Source organism: Calliphora vicina, chromosome 2 (genome assembly GCF_958450345.1).
Source record: "Calliphora vicina chromosome 2, idCalVici1.1, whole genome shotgun sequence".
NCBI classification, from domain to species: Eukaryota; Metazoa; Arthropoda; class Insecta; order Diptera; family Calliphoridae; genus Calliphora; species Calliphora vicina.
The window spans coordinates 102,704,402-102,721,685 of NC_088781.1; the positions used below are offsets into that span (position 1 = coordinate 102,704,402).

The 17,284-nt window shown below is 30.8% G+C and overlaps 2 protein-coding genes across 2 annotated transcripts; one reads left to right on the forward strand and one right to left on the reverse strand.

Annotated features, from left to right (window-relative positions):
* Positions 1-224: 224 nt before the first annotated feature.
* On the forward strand, positions 225-12,585 carry LOC135951195 (protein rolling stone-like). The gene is made up of 6 exons (XM_065500794.1): positions 225-323; positions 8,210-8,326; positions 8,394-8,607; positions 8,679-8,780; positions 11,900-12,086; positions 12,402-12,585. The coding sequence occupies exons 1-6, from the start codon at positions 225-227 to the stop codon at positions 12,580-12,582; spliced, it is 900 nt and encodes a 299-aa protein (XP_065356866.1). The 3' UTR covers positions 12,583-12,585.
* Positions 12,586-12,621: 36 nt separating this feature from the next.
* alien (COP9 signalosome complex subunit 2 alien) lies at positions 12,622-15,136 on the reverse strand. Its single transcript, XM_065500793.1, has 6 exons — positions 14,962-15,136; positions 14,660-14,854; positions 14,475-14,600; positions 13,920-14,401; positions 12,928-13,260; positions 12,622-12,857 (listed from the first exon to the last, which is right to left on the reverse strand). The coding sequence occupies exons 1-6, from the start codon at positions 15,013-15,015 to the stop codon at positions 12,713-12,715; spliced, it is 1,335 nt and encodes a 444-aa protein (XP_065356865.1). The 5' UTR covers positions 15,016-15,136; the 3' UTR covers positions 12,622-12,712.
* Positions 15,137-17,284: the final 2,148 nt, after the last annotated feature.

Below are 17,284 nucleotides of genomic sequence, written 5' to 3' on the forward strand. Positions count from 1 at the left end.
GAAAATGAGAAAATTTATTATGAATTGTACAAGTACTTGTTTTTGTTAACACGAATTTATAATCACAAGTATCGTCGAATAATTATAAACACGCTTGATAAGAATCGCAATTACATGTCGAATACGTTTAATAACCAGCAATCGTAATAATCGAGCATAAACTAAATAAAGATTTGATAAGACTTGCTAGCTTTGCTTGCTGCTAGAGAAATATGAATTTTGGCATGGAGGTTTTGGCCAGAAGAATTTGGTATCAGTTAACCGGCAACAGGCTACGCGTTAATTGTGGTATATTGTGGGGTACGGCCTGGGCTATTATAAAGGTACTTCAAATTCAAAATAAAATCACCGTAAAATAGTGTATGATAAGAGGAATCAAGTGTTGATAAATAAATATGTATATTTAAATAAAAACTAAACTAATGTGATTCGAAACTAATGCAGCCAATTTTCTGTTACAAGAATGATCCAATATTAACATTGAAATACGGTTTCAAATGTAATAAAATTAAATTTCTTTCAAAAATGTGTATGTGTATAAAAACTAAGAAATTTCTTTAACAAAATTCGTACAAACAATACGCATTGAGCAGTAATATTCTTGAAGCTGCTAACTAAATATTTGAATTTAATTAAAAAACAAAATCAAGACCATGGCGTAATGATTATAAGGTGTATGCGTTACAGCAACAAATGCAACAATACAAAAACAAATAACTTTTATAGTGTCAAAAACAGCTGCTTAATGTATACAAATTACAGCAAAAAATTTTTTTGACAAGATGAAAGTTGTAAACAAACTCGAGCAAAAAATAATTAGCTGTTTGATTAATGTCACCTTGTATATCATTACACCATGATCAAGACAAATTAACAACTGATTATAGAAATTGTACTCTGAAATGGTATGTCAAACTGCATATAACAGAATTAATGAATTCGCTTGGATTTTTTGAATTCGTCCCTGCTCTCACCTGAATAGATTCGCTTTGAAGGAAATCTTACACATTAGTGTCTTTGCCAAAAATACGATTCTTTTTTTGGGAACAAGTTGAAGTTTGAAATCCCATTTCGCTCCGCTGTTTATGTTTATATGTATGTGAAAACGGTGGAATTTCTGAAAAATGTTGGTATGAATGTTAAGTAGGTCTTTTAGCTAATAAAAAACTATATCCTGACATGACCATCCCCCTCCCCTTCGTTGCTAGGGGCAAATTTCTGCAATTACATTAAATTAAAAAAATTTTCTAAAAATAGACATTTTTAAAATCAATTTTTAAAAATAGTAAAAACAAGTAAGAGTGCTATATTCGGTTGTGTCGAATCTTATATACCCTTCACCAAATTATACTTCAAAATAAAAATTTTAAATATTTTTAGGTAAACAAAATTTATTTTTTTTCCAAGGTCGTTTTTTTCATTTTTTGAAGAAAAAAAAAAAAAAATTTCTAAATGTTATTTTAAATTTTTTTTCTTGTTTTTTCAATTTTGAAAAAAAATTCGGGTTCAACATTTTTTTCCGATTTTGACCCATTGTAGGTCCAACTTACTATGGTCTTATATACGTCGTTGCAAATGTCTTCGAAATATCTATCATTAGATATCCATATTGTCTATGTTACTAAGACATTAATCCAGATATAGGTAAACAAGTAAGAGAGCTATATTCGGCTGTGCCGAATCTTATATACCCTTCACCAAATTATACTTAAAAATATTTTTTTTTTAATATTTTTATTTAAACAAAATCCAAATTTTTTTTTTAATTTTTTAAAAAAAGTTTTTTTAAATTTTTTTTTTTAAATTTCTTTAATTAATTTTTTTGGAAAAAGAATTTATGAAAAAAAAAAATTTTTGGATGAAAAAAAATTCGGGTTAAAAAATATTTTTTTCCGATTTTGACCCATTGTATGTCCAACTAACTATGGTCTTATATACGTCGTTGCAAAGGTCTTTGAAATATCTATCATTAGATATCCATATTGTCTATATTAATGACTTAGTAATCCAGATGGACATGGCTATATTGATTCCGCTATCTATAACGATCCAGAATATATATACTTTATGGGGTTGCAAATGAAAAATGTGGAAATTACAAACGGAATGACAAACTTATATATACCCTTGCCACTCATGGTGAAGGGTATACAAATAGGTCAAAAATCGAGGTTGTCCTGGTTTTTTCCTCATATCTCAGCCATTTGTGGACCGATTTTGCTGATTTTAAATAGCAAACTTCTTGAAAGCATGTCTGACAGAATTATTGAAGATCCCGAAGATATCTGGGGTCTTCAGAAAATTGATTTCAACAGACAGACAGACAGACGGACATGGCTTAATCGACTCCGCTATCTATAAGGATCCAGAATATATATACTTTATAGGGTCGGAAATGAAAAATGTAGAAATTACAAACAGAATGACAAACTTATATATACCCTTCTCACGAAGGTGAAGGGTATAAAAATAAAATAAAAATATTAAACATGAGGAATTATTGTCAACATACAGTGGTTGTCAAAACAATCGAAACTTTTCAAATATCCCATATGTAGCCCAAATTTTTAAATATTTTTTTAAAATAACATTTTTTTTAGTATTTTACTTGTATAGTTTTATTTATATTAATTAACTGAAAAACAAACAACATATTTAATTATATTCTGAAAAAAGGGAACAGAATTAAAAATATTCACTATTTCGCTACTGACAAAACAATGGAAACTTTTAAATTTCTGCAAGAAAGAAGTGTAAAACGAAAATAATATTTAAAAGAACGATGTAAAAACCTTCCTGTTTACAGTTATTTTATTTTTAAATTCTGGTAATTTTTCACAATTTCTCTTTCTGAGTTTTTCGCATAACTGCTTTTTTCAAAATTAACGAAAATGGCTAAAGTTAAGGTTTGTGAAGACTTAAAAATATAAAATAATTAACGATTTTAAAGCTGGTTTAAAACAAAAAAGTATCTAAGACAAAAAATATTCAATAAATAAATCAGCAGTTTCAAAAATTATAAAGAAATTTCGTGAGACCGGTTCTGTAAAAACTCAACATTTAGGTGGAAGACCTCGTAAGACTACTCCTAGACAAGATAATTTAATAGCGAGAGAGTTCAAGAAATTCCCAAAAATAACTTCTCGAGAGGTTGTTAATAGCCTAAGAAATAAGTACCCGAACAGTTAGTCTCAGGGCAAATGAGGCTGGTCTTGGTTGCTATAGTCCTGTGAAAAACCCAATCATTTCTAAAAAGAACCGTTATGCTCGTCTACAATTTGCCAGGGATCATTTAAACTGGTCGATACAGAAATGGAATACTGTCCTCTTTTCCGACGAATCCAAATACAATTTAAGAGGCAGTGATGGGAGAACATTTGTAAGACGACCAAAGAGAAAAAGATTAGATCCAAAGTACACAAATAAGACTGTAAAATTTGGCGGTGGCAATATTATGGTATGAGGATGTTTTTCAGGGCAAGGTATGGGCCCAATTCATATTAAAAAAAAACCATGACAGGTATAGGATACAGAACCATATTAAACGATGTTATGTATCCATACGCTGAGGAAAATATGCAACTAGTTTGGAGATTCCAACACGACAACGACCCGAAACACACCTCTAGGGTTATAACCGAGTGGTTACAATCCAACGAGGTATGTGTTTTGAAGTGGCCTGCCCAATCGCCAGATCTCAATCCCATAGAAAATCTATGGGAAATTGTAGATCGTAAAATAAGGACCCAAAATTACACCAGGAAAGAAGATTTATCGGAGGCGGTTATAAGGGAATGGCAAAATATTTCAAAGGAGACCATTGACTCTTTAATTGGTTCAATGCATCGTCGATGTGTAGCAGTTATAAAAAATAAGGGATACCCAACAAAATATTGAGTTATTGCAAAGTTTAGACCATCTTTGTTAAAATAATACCTAAGTTTCCATTGTTTTATCAATGCCGTAATAAAAAAATCTTTTAATTTTGTTTCTCATTTTTAGAATTTAATTAATTATGTCCTTTGTTTTTTGTTAACCCTTTGTCGCGACGGTACCATAACAATAATAAGCTTACAAAATGAAAACCAAATCAATTTTGACCCTTTTTCCCAAAAGTACTTTAAAGTACACTATCATCTTTGGAATAATATATTTTTTTTGCCTATTGGCAAACTCGCTTACCCAGAATAACGGTGAATTACTTCATGTTCTTATTGTGGTGTTTATTTATGTTGCAATGACAAAAAATTATTTCAGATTTTAGGCCACTAATGAAATATGGGAAAACGAAAAATCCGAAATTTTTTTTTACAAGATATTTGCAATCAGGGGGTCATTATTATCCTAAAAAAGTTTTTTTTGTTTAAAAAATAAATAAAAATTTTATCTCGGAGCGAAATGGGTTAAGGTCTACCATTCGTTCATAGAATATTTTTCAATCGGATTTGTTTCTCATTTTTAGAATTTAATTAGGAGGCATGAAATTATCAATATTTTGTAGTTTTTACTAATTGTTCTTCTGGAGGGTGACTTGTGGCATTATCTAATATTAATTAAACCTTCATTAGCAGGTATTTCGGTTCTATAAATGATTCTACAATTAAAAAATATCCACTCAATATTTGAATGAAGATGAAACGGTGTTTCTTTGCCTTTCCAAGAAGAAGAGGTTTAATTAGCTTTGTTCCAGATGCATTAGAGCAAAATAAAATTGTTACTCAATCCTTCGATAACTTACTTCCTAGAGCACTAGTTTATCTATCCAGAACAAACGTTTTATTTTGTAGCATTTTCCAATAGAGTTATGTTTCGTCCGCATTTAAAATAACATCAGAAGTTTTTTTTAATGGCTCCACTAAATCAGCAAAAATATTAAACATAATTTAATATAACTGGCAGCACAAATGATCCTTTAAACATTCCGGCTGCAATTTTGTGTCAATCTACAAGTTCTGTGGCATCCAAAGAGTAGACAGATCACTTAACTTAACAATTTATCAATGAATTTTACTAAAGAGATGAAAAAAATTATTAATTTTTATCTCTAGAAATATTCAAAACTGAACCGGTTGACTTAAGTGAGTTTAGTGACCTATTCTATATTATGTAAACGGTGTCAGTTGTTATCAGCTATGAACAGAACTTAGTCTCGTAGGTTTCCAATCCGAATTGGATTGCCCCTTATACAACTTAAACATGAGTAATATTCTTGTCTCGTATCTAAAGAGTCTTCCAATAGGGACTTCCGAACTTTGACAATTGATATCGGCGATATTTGTTTTGTTCGGGTAAGGTTCCGTTAATTTTCATAAAAAAAATCATCTTCAGCGATGAGGTCCATTTATGGATGAATGGGTAGGTCAACAAACAAAACTTTCGAATTTGGGACGATACCAATCCACATCAGATCCAAGAGCGTCCAATGCATACCGAAAAAGTCACTGTTTGGTATAGATTTTAGACTGATAAGCGCTATTGGTCGATGATTACCAACTTGTTTTGGCCTGGATAGGAAGCGCTTAATGAATGGCTCATCTGTTCTTCACTCATGTCTTTCTACTTCAGAAGCAAGGAAAAATCCTAGCAAGATTTAGATAACGTAGCTGGAGTAGGACTTTTCATGAGAAAATCATTCAATCTTCCCAAAAATGTGAGGAATATTTCGGTTGCTGAAACCGTTAGGATTCTAAAGAACAAGTGCGATGTGCAAGAATCTCTATTTACTTCGCGGTATAAGTGTCTTCAGATAGTAAAAAACCCCTGAAGGGTATTTAATGTTTTATTGAACTCTCATTACTGAAGCATGTGTACAATTTAAATTACCATAAATGAATGCAGATAAATTCAGATGCGTATTGGAATATCATTTTGATATGGATATTCGAATGAAGACTTTGTCGATTTTTGGAAAATGATTCAAGTCAGACATTCTTAGTATTTTAATAACATCTCGATTGTGCTTAAAAATACGAACTGGGCCACTGTTATCATTATTATGTCCTCTATGATTGCCTGTATATTAGCTTGAAAGACCGAATATTTATTTGGAAGACGAAGGAGCTTAGGTATAACTTTAGCCAAATTGCGAGCCGTCGTTTTCTAGTTTGATTTTTATATCCGTTGCTCCATTACATGCTTTCCCTTCTGGAATTCTGGACTCATATTCGCTATGATATTAGGATTTTCAGTATCTTCTGGCAACAAGTTTTATAGTCCTCGGTTGTACATACTTTACTTGCTATCAGTCAATTTCTGGATTGTTTTCTTCTGGAAAACAGGAAGTTCATATTTTGGAATTTTTCTTGAATATTTCATTTTTTCTGAAAAATTTCTCTGATCTAGTCTTAGCTTACCATTGTCTTAAATGCAAAAATATCTACATATGTGTTTTTTTTTTTTAAAATGACTTTCGTCTTTCCAAATATTTCTACTGATTCCGTCCATCTCTTCCCTGATGATCTGTCCTACGATCCAGGTGCAAGCACTGGTAGTACGCTTTATAAATTTTGTTCTTCTCAGCATGTCGATTTAGACGACATGTGTAATTTACGCATGAATAGCAACTGGTGGCATCATGATCGACTGGGCGATTAATCCAGTTTACCGGCTTACAATACTTCATACTATCCTTGCCTCCACTGAATCATGCAATGAGATTGCGTAATTTTCACCGGTCAAGTCTACTTCGTTGAAAAACAACTTATATGCTCTATTGAATTCACTAGTTAAAAGATTATTTTCATTTTGAAATCTTGTTGAAATAATGCCTCGATGTGAACGTCGCGACGCGTCGTGTCGCTTTTATATTGTGTGCTGCGTTCCTTGATGCGTGTGCTGAGCTAAATGCTTTGTCTGTGCTGCTGCGATCGATACGTGATCGCGTGAGTTGTTTATTGAGATCTTAGATACATTTTTGTAGTTGATTGTTTCCTTGAATTTTGAACGGTTTGCTACCTATGGACCTGAACAGAGGAAAAAAGGTAAACAAATCAGAGAGTAAATCAAAATTGGTTTGTAAGATATGAGCCTGAGCAAATGATCACTTTTTTTGCAAAAATGACAACGAGGCACCAAATTTTTGGGGGCCCATAAAAAAGTGCATGACTTGGGGTAAAACTGAGAGATAAGGGTCTTTTTTTCATTTTTATTACGTAGTGGTGTCCGTATATGGTTATATTTTTTCGTGTTGTACTGTGTAAGCGTTGGAATTATTTCAACATATCTGAAAATTTTAGTTTTTAATCAAGTGCCAAATTATTCGATATCCAATGCAAGAAATAGTATTAACAAAATTTAAAAAAAAAAGATTTCGATCCATTAAACTATTATTATACCCTTCACCATAAGTGGCAAGGGTATATTAAAGTTTGTCATTCCGTTTGTAATTTCCACATTTTTCATTTGCGACCCCATAAAGTATATATATTCTGGATCGTTATAGATAGCGGAATCGATATAGCCATGTCCGTCTGTGTGTTGAAATCAACTTTCCGAAGACCCCAAATAACTTACATACACGATTCATACATCAATATCTCCGAAATTCTTCCGGCTCGGTAGCTATTTAAAATCGAGAAAATCGGTCCACAAATGGCTGAGATATAAGGAAAAAACTAGGACAACCTCGATTTTTTACATATATGTATCTGGATTACTAAGTCATTAATATAGACAATATGGATATCTAATGATAGATATTTCAAAGACCTTTGCAACGACGTATATAAGACCATAGTAAATTGGACATACAATGGGTCAAAATCGGAAAAAAATATTTTTTAACCCGAATTTTTTTTCATCAAAAAATTTTTGTTTGTCATAAATTCTTTTTCCAAAAAAATTAATTAAAGAAATTTAAAAAAGAAAATTTTTAAAAACTTTTTTTTAAAAAAAATTAAGAAACAATTCGGAAAAAAAAAATTTTAAAAAATTTTAAAACATTAAAAAAAAATTTCGATTTTGTTTAAATAAAAATATTTAAAAAAATATATTTTTAAATATAATTTGGTGAAGGGTATATAAGATTCGGCACAGCCGAATATAGCTCTCTTACTTGTTAAAATATGACAAAGAAATTGTTTACAGTTGATAAACCCATTATGGGAATGTCATGATTTAAATACCGTAAAAGTTTTTTTTTATATTGTTAGTTTAGAGACCCTTTAATCCATATACAACAAAAATAAACCAATAATCTGTATAATTCCAGATGAGCAAAGATGAACAAGGCTGTTGGCATCGTACGTTTCATCCATTAGCTAAAGAATTTCAAAAGGATAAATTCGGTTTTTGCCATGAACCAGTTGATGATTTCCTAAAATCACAAGTGAGTTTAAAAATAAACAAATTATTAAAACCTAATTCATTCAAAAGTTTCTAAACGTTTTCACCAGTGGCAAACTTCGCAAAAATCCTTGTTATGGCTATTATATCGCTGGGGTCTAGCTGTATGCTTTTGCGTTGGGGTCTTTGGTAGTTTAGTACAACAATGGGCTCAGGGTCTTTGGTTTATTTATTTAACCGATTGGGGTTTCTTTCTGTGCATGTGTGTTAGTGTATTTGGTGCTATATTAGCGACTATATACTACTTTAGACCTGATAAATTTGGTGAGTTTATTTAGTTTGTTTATTTATTTAGATATTAAAATTCTTCATTTATCGTTTTTGTTTTTTTTTAGCTACAAATAGCGGTGTTATAAAATTTTATTGGCTCTCCCATTGGTCTACTTTGGTGGTCGCTACAGTGATAACGTTTATGTATTGGCTTTTTATCTATCCCAGTAAGTATTCGCATTTACTTATATTATTTATTTATTATCGATATGTTGGATTAAATTCATTGAACTTTACTAAAAATGTCATGGTATGAAATCTAGAAATAGCAAATTTCCTGTGCCTGAAGTTTTTTTTATTTTTATAACAATTTGTATTGACTATCAATTGCGATTAACACATGTAGAGATATTAGAAGTACTGATACTATCTATACCGCACTATGGGTATGATTGACAAATAAGAAAACTATACAAAATTCTCAATCTAAAATCGGATCCTCTCTAACATTTTCCAGATATAGAGAATTAAAAACATCGGCCCAGAATAGCTAAAGGTCAGATTAATGTCTTTGATTGTGAGAGTTTTTTTTTTGTAATTTAGCTGACTCTGTTGGAAAGCCATCTCCGTGTAATGTTCCACCTTATGACCAGAAAAACTGTTTTGTCAGCATAACGTTTTGGTACCTTCAGTTTATGTGTTATCTAAGTAATATTTGCATTTCCGGATCTTCTAATATAGAGATGATAATTCTTTCTCAATATAAATTAAATCCTAAGAGCTTATTGTAGATGCATCTGATCGATTTCCAGTCTATGACCATATTCTTTGATGTGCAAATGGAAGGATAGATTTTCAGTATTCTATACTTTACTTCGTTACCTGTAGGCCTTCGAGCTCCTAGTCACGTCCTTTTCGTCCAATTGATTCATGTAACAAGACCGGCCTAAATCCAATAAATTATTTGCGCCGCTAAATTGATTTTTTCCAATCTATATAGATCTGTATGGTCCGAAGATGTCTATCGCCAATTAGTTGCCAATAGGATTATTCGATTTTATCCATAGATTTTTTCGATACAGAAAATTAGTTCACACAAAAAATACGATTTAAATAACCGTGTCATCTCAATTAACATTTTTTTGCCACAACAGAAAAAATCGAGCATTTACTAGATTGAATCATTTATTAGCAATAAATTCAGTTATCACAACCAACACTATTAGTACGGTATGACAAAAATAGAAAAATGTTTATTTAAATCTGGAAAATTAACTTTCCTATTTGGTTTACATAATTCAAACTTGCATATTAAGTTCTTACTGAAATTATGCATTCATCCAGATTTATTTTAGTGTGACATCTTAAATATTTAAAAAAAAATATATATTGAAATTTTACTTTTTTTAAAAATTCCCGATAATAAACAGAGTCTTTTATTATTTCTTATTTTATCTATTTCAAACTCCGAATACTTGAAATCTAGAAATTACATAAAAAGTGTCAGATTCAGGACTTATCTTCTGTTTATGGTTTCAGAAGTAGGCTTGAGATCTTTGTTTGCATAACTTTACTAACTTACAGAATGAATATCAAACTGTGTGTAAACCCCAACTTGTAAGCTATGTGTATTTTAGTTATCATGATGTATATATTCCAATTGTTCTTATGTATTAACCTGGATCTTTTGAGTGAACTTACTGTAATCGGTGATTCACGTGCTAAGTAACCCCAGAGGTACTTTATAAGCAGATTGGTTTATATTGGTTTCAGGCATACAACAAAACAGAATTGCTACATGAGAACCCCTGCATAACATAATTAACATTGTCAATATATTGTTACGAATTTGCTATAGCGATTTGAATTTAAAGGTCTGTAATATGGTTCCCTGGAATTTTTTAACACTAAATTAAACCAAAATATTTATTTCGAATAAATTGACGTATAAAATAACTATATTGGGTTGTTGGTCCAGCCTTTATATGGGTTTCTAATTTAATAGTGGCATTTGATCGGCATTGCCACAGTCGTAGTTTTAATCAGTATGAAATCAATAAATGCTTTGTGTATTTAAAAAACTTAAGAATTTCGACAATGTTAAATCTATAAAACATGCGTAGTTATAGAAATGTTTCAAATCTGATAGTAGATAAACAAATTTGAACCACTATTATTGTAATTATTTTTCTAAATATGAATAATCGTTGAATATTCCTAAAAGTTGTAATGTTAGGCATCTTAATAATTCGTTTAAGAGCATAAACTTTAAATTTGATTCATTCTTAATAACCAAATTTTTAACCTGTGGCTTAAGTTGAGTGAAAAAATTCGGTTTTTTCAACAGTAATACTTCTTTGCCAACTGACTATCTGTTGCTAGAACCGAAAAAATCTATGGATATAATAGAATAATTCAATTATCAATAAATTTGGTCATCGAAAAGTATCTGAATATTGTAACTTTTAGAAGAAAACTTATGACGAAATTGCCGACAAACTTTTCCCGAAAACTAGCAAAAAAAAATATTCCCGGAAAATTTTTCCCGCGTAGAAACTTTAGTCTGTAACGACTGCCTGCAACATTCATCATGTTTATAAACATGTCCATCAGTAGAAGGTTCAACTTATCAACAAGGTTGCGGTTGATTAGCATTCTTTATAAGTATGGCAACACTAAATGTTTATGCTTACATTAACATCGAAAGCTCTAGAATTCGAATATACGAGTTTTGACCGTTACTCAGATGCAGATGGCAGTGTGTAGAAATTGTGAGTGCGGTTGCAGTAGTCAAGGAGTTTAATTTGAAGACATCGACTGCATTGCCAGTGTATACTTGTACATTAGAAAGTGTGTGTATTTCTGCGAATTTATAAATCTTATATATAAATAGGCCACACGATTTTTTGTGGTACACTTTTAAGTATGTTATTGTCCACCAATATTGATAAAACATATATGGATTTTCTCTAGATTTGCAGAACATAATTATTTTTAAATTCTTTCCATAAAAGTGGTAAAAAGCGTATAAAAGTGGTCGAATTTCGGCCACCGGGCGATCCTAGTGTGTATAAAAACACTGAGTAACCATTTAATTCTGTTGTTGTTGTAAATAAAGAGTTGTTACAATTTTAAACTGCTTTTATTTGCAATCAAAAATATCCGGTTCATTTAAAGGAAATAAACCCCCGTTTTTAAAAGGTAAAAACGTAACAATATCTATTAAATAATATCATACTAAGCTAAGGAGTATTTATGTCAACCAGATCAAAATACATACCTTTTTTATATATTTGTTGCATTTTATAATCAATAATACCTCATACAATTTTATTTTTCATTGCAGCCGATGATGCCAGAGCTTCAGATTTATATAATTTATGGGCCCATGGTTTCAATTCTATTTTAATGCTGCTGGATCATATGCTAGTGGCGTTTCCATCACGTATTTTACATTTTATCTATCCATTAACGTTAGGCCTAGCATATGGAATTTTTTCCGTAATCTTCTATTTTGCGGGAGGTGTAGATATGTAAGTAAAATATTTTAAAAAGAAATTATCATATTGTCCAATCAAAGAAGGACTTCACTACAGAATGAGAGATAATAAATGGTTAATTGTTAGACTTTCATTTTTAAATTATACAAAGGATGCATTTAAAATAAGTTTAGGGTCAAAAATAACCATCCTAAATATCTAACTGATTAGAGCTGCTTTCAAATCTATTCTAGTTTTTAGACACAAATTTATGCAAAATTCCCCAGCACTATCTCTCATTCCACAGTGAAGCTAAAAAATTAGCTGATTTTTAATTTAATAAATTTTTAATTTCTTTTTTTATTCCAGCAATGGCAATCGTTTTATCTATGAAATTTTGGATTGGTCCAAGCCCGGTTGGGCCTCTTTAGTAATATTTGGTTGTTTAATTTTAGTTTTAATATTCTGTTTCCTATTATTTTGTTTGTACAAATTAAGAAAATCTATTTATTGTAAATGTAATAATTCCAAGTTGACAATATCAGCCTAATCTATAAAAAGAGTAATAAATAAGTACAAAAATAAGAAATTAATTTCTTTATAAGATTTTTATTTCTTTTCTGTTGTGTTTTCTTTAGTTAAAAATATGTATATGAATGCTTTCGTTTAAGGGGTAATTTTCAAGCCATTTTATTGATAACGGCCATTTGTAGAGACTGTATTTGATTGGACCACTTGTCAATGGCATTATAACGTGAGCCGGTGCTGTTCTCCTTATCCAATTGTAAGACTTGATTGACTTGGTCTATACGTCCTTGTATGGTACTATTAAGGATAGATAACAGATTGTAATATATATATTTTTGTATGTAATAAATAATTAAAACAAACTTACTTATCCAATATACAGGATACCAATAAACTTTCCACCTCAGCTGGTTCAATGTTGAGAGCATTCGCTATAAATGGTATGGCAATATTCTTGTAGGGACGTATCAATTTAATCAATACTTGTGTGCGAATATTGCGCAATAAGTCTTCAATGTGTTCTCTTATAAATGGATCTGCCATAATGTTGCTACGATTGTGTCTTAGAATCGATTCAAATTCGTTGATATCATTGTTCTGATAGGACACCACCAAATTGGTCATGGCCAGAATTTCAGGATCATTTTTATAGGGTTTGGCTTCTTGGGAGTCGAAGGGATTGATACCGGATTTCATTAGCCTGTAAGGAGAGTTAATAGAACAACAATTCGATACTACCCACAAAAATCTACTTTTCAAAGCCCCAGACAGAACTATAATTTCACTAGAAATCATTAAATAAAAATATTACTAAAAAAAATTTTAAATTTAAGAAAAAAACTAACATTTCATAAAAACTATGAATCAATCGGACTATAAATCATACTTTTCGCAAAATTCGTATTTGATTACATACTTCGAGGTATTAAAAGATCTACAAATTGAGAACATTTTGATATCAAAGCCGTTCTAAAATATAAGTATGAATATATTTCGATAGTATGAAAAAATAATTGCATTCTAAAATGTTCTTAAAGATTTAATGGGTGTTTTCAAATTAAAATTATCAAATGAAAAGCCTGTCTTTGAGATTGCTGGGGTCATAGGGTAATATAGAGACGAGTCGTAATTGTCAAAAACCTAACTCTCGCAACAATAACCTACATGCTAGTCAATGTATTTTGTTGAATATGACATCTCATCTCTATGTATAATTCTCTATGACTGGGGTTTCATTCTATTTCCTACCATTTAAATTTACAGAAAAACTTAACTACAAAACATTTACTTATATTTTTTGTTTTCAAACAAATGAAACAAAAACACATTTAAACATTTTCCTTATAAAAATATACTCACATATTTGCCAATACCAAATATTTCAAGCAAGTCGTACGTCTTGGCGAACCCGATTCATCATAATTTTTAAATGCCTCAAAGAAATCTGTATGAGCCTTTTCAAATTCACCTTCACGCAAATGCATTTTGCCGCCGCATTCTCTAATTACGCCCATAATCAGAGGATGCGGTATGGCCGACTTAATATGTAGCGATTGCTCGTACAAAGCCTTAAGTTTTTTATTGTTCTTTTGCACTGTGTACATTTGAATTTCCAAGGCATAGATTTCCAAGAGTTGGGTGCCCTTCTTTAAATCATCTTCACCATCATCCGTCTGACAGGATGAGTGAAGTTGTTTAAGAATTTTTTGTAGTTTGCCAAATTCGCTGCGATCGAAATAGAGTTTGCCTAATTTGGTATTGGTCTTGAACCAAAGGCGGTCATTTTTTGCATCCTTCAGAGCCTCCAAAGTGGTTTCATAGAAATTTTGAAGTAATTCCATCTTTTTTTTTGACAAAAAACACAAACATATAATTACTTATTATAGATATTTGACTACAGTTTAAATAACTTACATTTTTAGATGTGGATATATAATCCAATATAGAGTTAATAGACTTTTCCGAATGATTGCGCGTCACAGCACTCTTTATGTAAGTCAGCAGTTGTTGGTATCTCACCATCATTTCCCCATAATTATTCTAAAATTTTTGTCTATTAATTGCAATTCATACAATTATTTTCCCTAGCCATCTCTTACCAATTTAAAGTTAATTTTAATCATTTGCTTTAGAGCCTTAAAGCCCCATTCACCTTTTTCACCATTTTCCAAATCTAAAACCTTTTGAAATGAGGCCAATGCCGCTTTGGGATCATCTTCTTTCAGCGATTTGCTGTTATAATATTGATTTTCTAAATCAACATCTGGTTCCGAATTGCTATCTTCTGAATATTCCTGCAAAAAATCCAATAGCATCAAAAATGACTGTCCATTTCGAGAAATTTTCCCCGCAACCGGCTTATTTCGTATGTCGTAAAAACTATTATTGTAAAGAAACTTACCAAACCATAATCCTCATCATCTTCACACATGAAATCATCATCATTATCGGACATTTTAACAATATTTTTTAAATAATTTTAATATAAACCTGTAATAACGTTGGTTATTTTAGAATTTTTCTAATAATTTCTGCAACAAAATCTATTTTTGCACAAACAAAAGCAAAAATTTGTTCCCAGCTGTCAGAATCAATTGTTGCCAGATTGTTGTTAAACAACTACAATTCAGTGTTGCTTCATTTGCTATTACAATACACTGAAGAAAAATGTACGCACATATTGTCAAAATGTAATAAATATAACATTAATATAAATTATTCTATATCCGAATTTTTATGACGCATAACTCGGGATTAGAAAAGTAAATGTGTGAAATCTTGAAGTCATGTGAATAATATTATTATAAACAAATTAATACCATTAAGTTAATACCATTAACATGACATATTTTAAGTGAACATATTGTTACGAAATTGTACTTGAATTCAAATATAACGATTTTAACGGCTGATTTAAAAGTAGCATAATGCTTTCAAGTAACAGTGCTGTAAAACTGTAACATATCTGTGGGCATTGTTAAATAAAAGCTTTCAGTTGATTTGATTGTAAGTTGGCAACGCTGTATTCGAGTTCGAATAATCAGTTAAAGAACATTATAGAAAGTACACCACAGATGGCGTATGACCTAGAATATTCGAACTTTGACAGTTAAAGAGCTTTCTAGATGGTAATGCAGTGTTATAAATAGTGGCAGAGGTTGCAGTCATTAGGGAGTTGATCAGAGACGCTTTTCGAAGAAACATCATCTAAGTGCCTTAAAGTGTGTTGTGTTTTTTTCAAATAAATTCGTGTACATTATAAATTGTGTCTGTAATTCTGAGAATTTATAAACGTGTATAAGAAAAAATTGAGTGGCTATTTCATTCTGTTGTTGTTGTACATTTTGAATAAATAAAGAGTTGTTACAATTTTTAAACTACTAAACGGCTTTTATTTGCAATCAAAAGTATCCGGTTTATTTAAAGGAAATAAACCAGCGTTTTAAAAAGGTTAAAACGTAACAATATATTGCTCAAATCGGATAAAAAGCAACAAAAATACTACATATCGAATATTTAAACTTTGGAGTCCCATCATTTGGAACTATAGGCCGGCAACCAAAAAACTACACCTTCATATTCAGCATAAAAAGATCTACCTCTGATAAAAATTTAGTATCGAGCCGGAGTTGCGCACATAAACGATTTTTGTACGATTTTTGTTTATATTACGATTATTTGTGTCGAATTTCGAAGTGATAACGATGTTTATAAAAGGATTATGCGTACTTAAGAGATTTTCGGACGTAGAATTTATATGGTGGCTATGATCAAATCCACTAAAAAATGGTCTTGTGATGTATTGTTACACTAACCACTAGCGTTTACACATGTAACAGTTCGAAAAACTCAATACAATCAGACATGCAGCCACCTGCAGCTCACTGTCTAGCGAATTTAGGTGGACAGTGATTTTGGCACTTTCAAGGCGAATTTATACAAGGTGGAGTCAGTCAAACAGCTGACAATTTTTTTCTTCGCTTTTTGGTTCTAACAACTGTCAAAGCTTGTTTTTATATTGTTACGAAATTGTTCTTGAATTCAAATATAACGATTTTAACGGCTGATTTAAAAGTAGCATAATGCTTTCAAATAACAGTGCTGTAAAACTGTAACATATCTGTGGGCATTATTAAATAAAAGCTTTCATTTGATTTGATCGTAAGTTGGCAACGCTGTATTCGATTTCGAATATTCAGTTAAAGAACATTGTAGAAAGTACATCACAGATGGTGTATGTATTAGAAACCTCTAGACAGTTAAAGAGAAATCTAGAGTGCAGATGGCAGTGTTATAAATAGTAGCAGAGGTTGCAGTCGTCAGTGAGTTTTATCAGAGACGCTTTTCGAATAAACATCATCTAAGTGTCTTAAAGTGTGTTGTGTTTTTCAAGTAAATTCGTGTACATTATAAATTGTGTCTGTAATTCTGAGAATTTATAAACGTGTATAAAAAAACATTGAGTGGCTATTTAATTATGTTGTTGTTGTACATTTTAAAGAAATAAAGAGTTGTTACAATTTTCAAACTACTAAACGGCTTTTATTTGCAATCAAAAGTATCCGGTTTATTTAAAGGAAATAAACCAGCGTTTTGAAAAGGTTAAAACGTAACAATATTTTAATATCTACATATTCTAAGCTTATTAACAAAAAAACATTTTCCCCATAAATGTTTGTATTTGAATATTATAGTAACACTTTATTGTTATTAATAAAAATAAT

Bases quoted from the DNA above. Each gene is read 5' to 3' on its own strand.
- LOC135951195 (XM_065500794.1), top strand. From the start codon at position 225: ATGGAGGTTTTGGCCAGAAGAATTTGGTATCAGTTAACCGGCAACAGG. The intron at 324-8,209 runs GTACTTCAAATT...GTATAATTCCAG, and splicing joins CGGCCTGGGCTATTATAAAG to ATGAGCAAAGATGAACAAGG. The intron at 8,608-8,678 runs GTGAGTTTATTT...GTTTTTTTTTAG, and splicing joins CTTTAGACCTGATAAATTTG to CTACAAATAGCGGTGTTATA.
- alien (XM_065500793.1), bottom strand. From the start codon at position 15,015: ATGTCCGATAATGATGATGATTTCATGTGTGAAGATGATGAGGATTAT. The intron at 14,601-14,659 runs GTAAGAGATGGC...CAAAAATTTTAG, and splicing joins TTAAAATTAACTTTAAATTG to AATAATTATGGGGAAATGAT. The intron at 13,261-13,919 runs GTGAGTATATTT...CTCTCCTTACAG, and splicing joins TATTTGGTATTGGCAAATAT to GCTAATGAAATCCGGTATCA.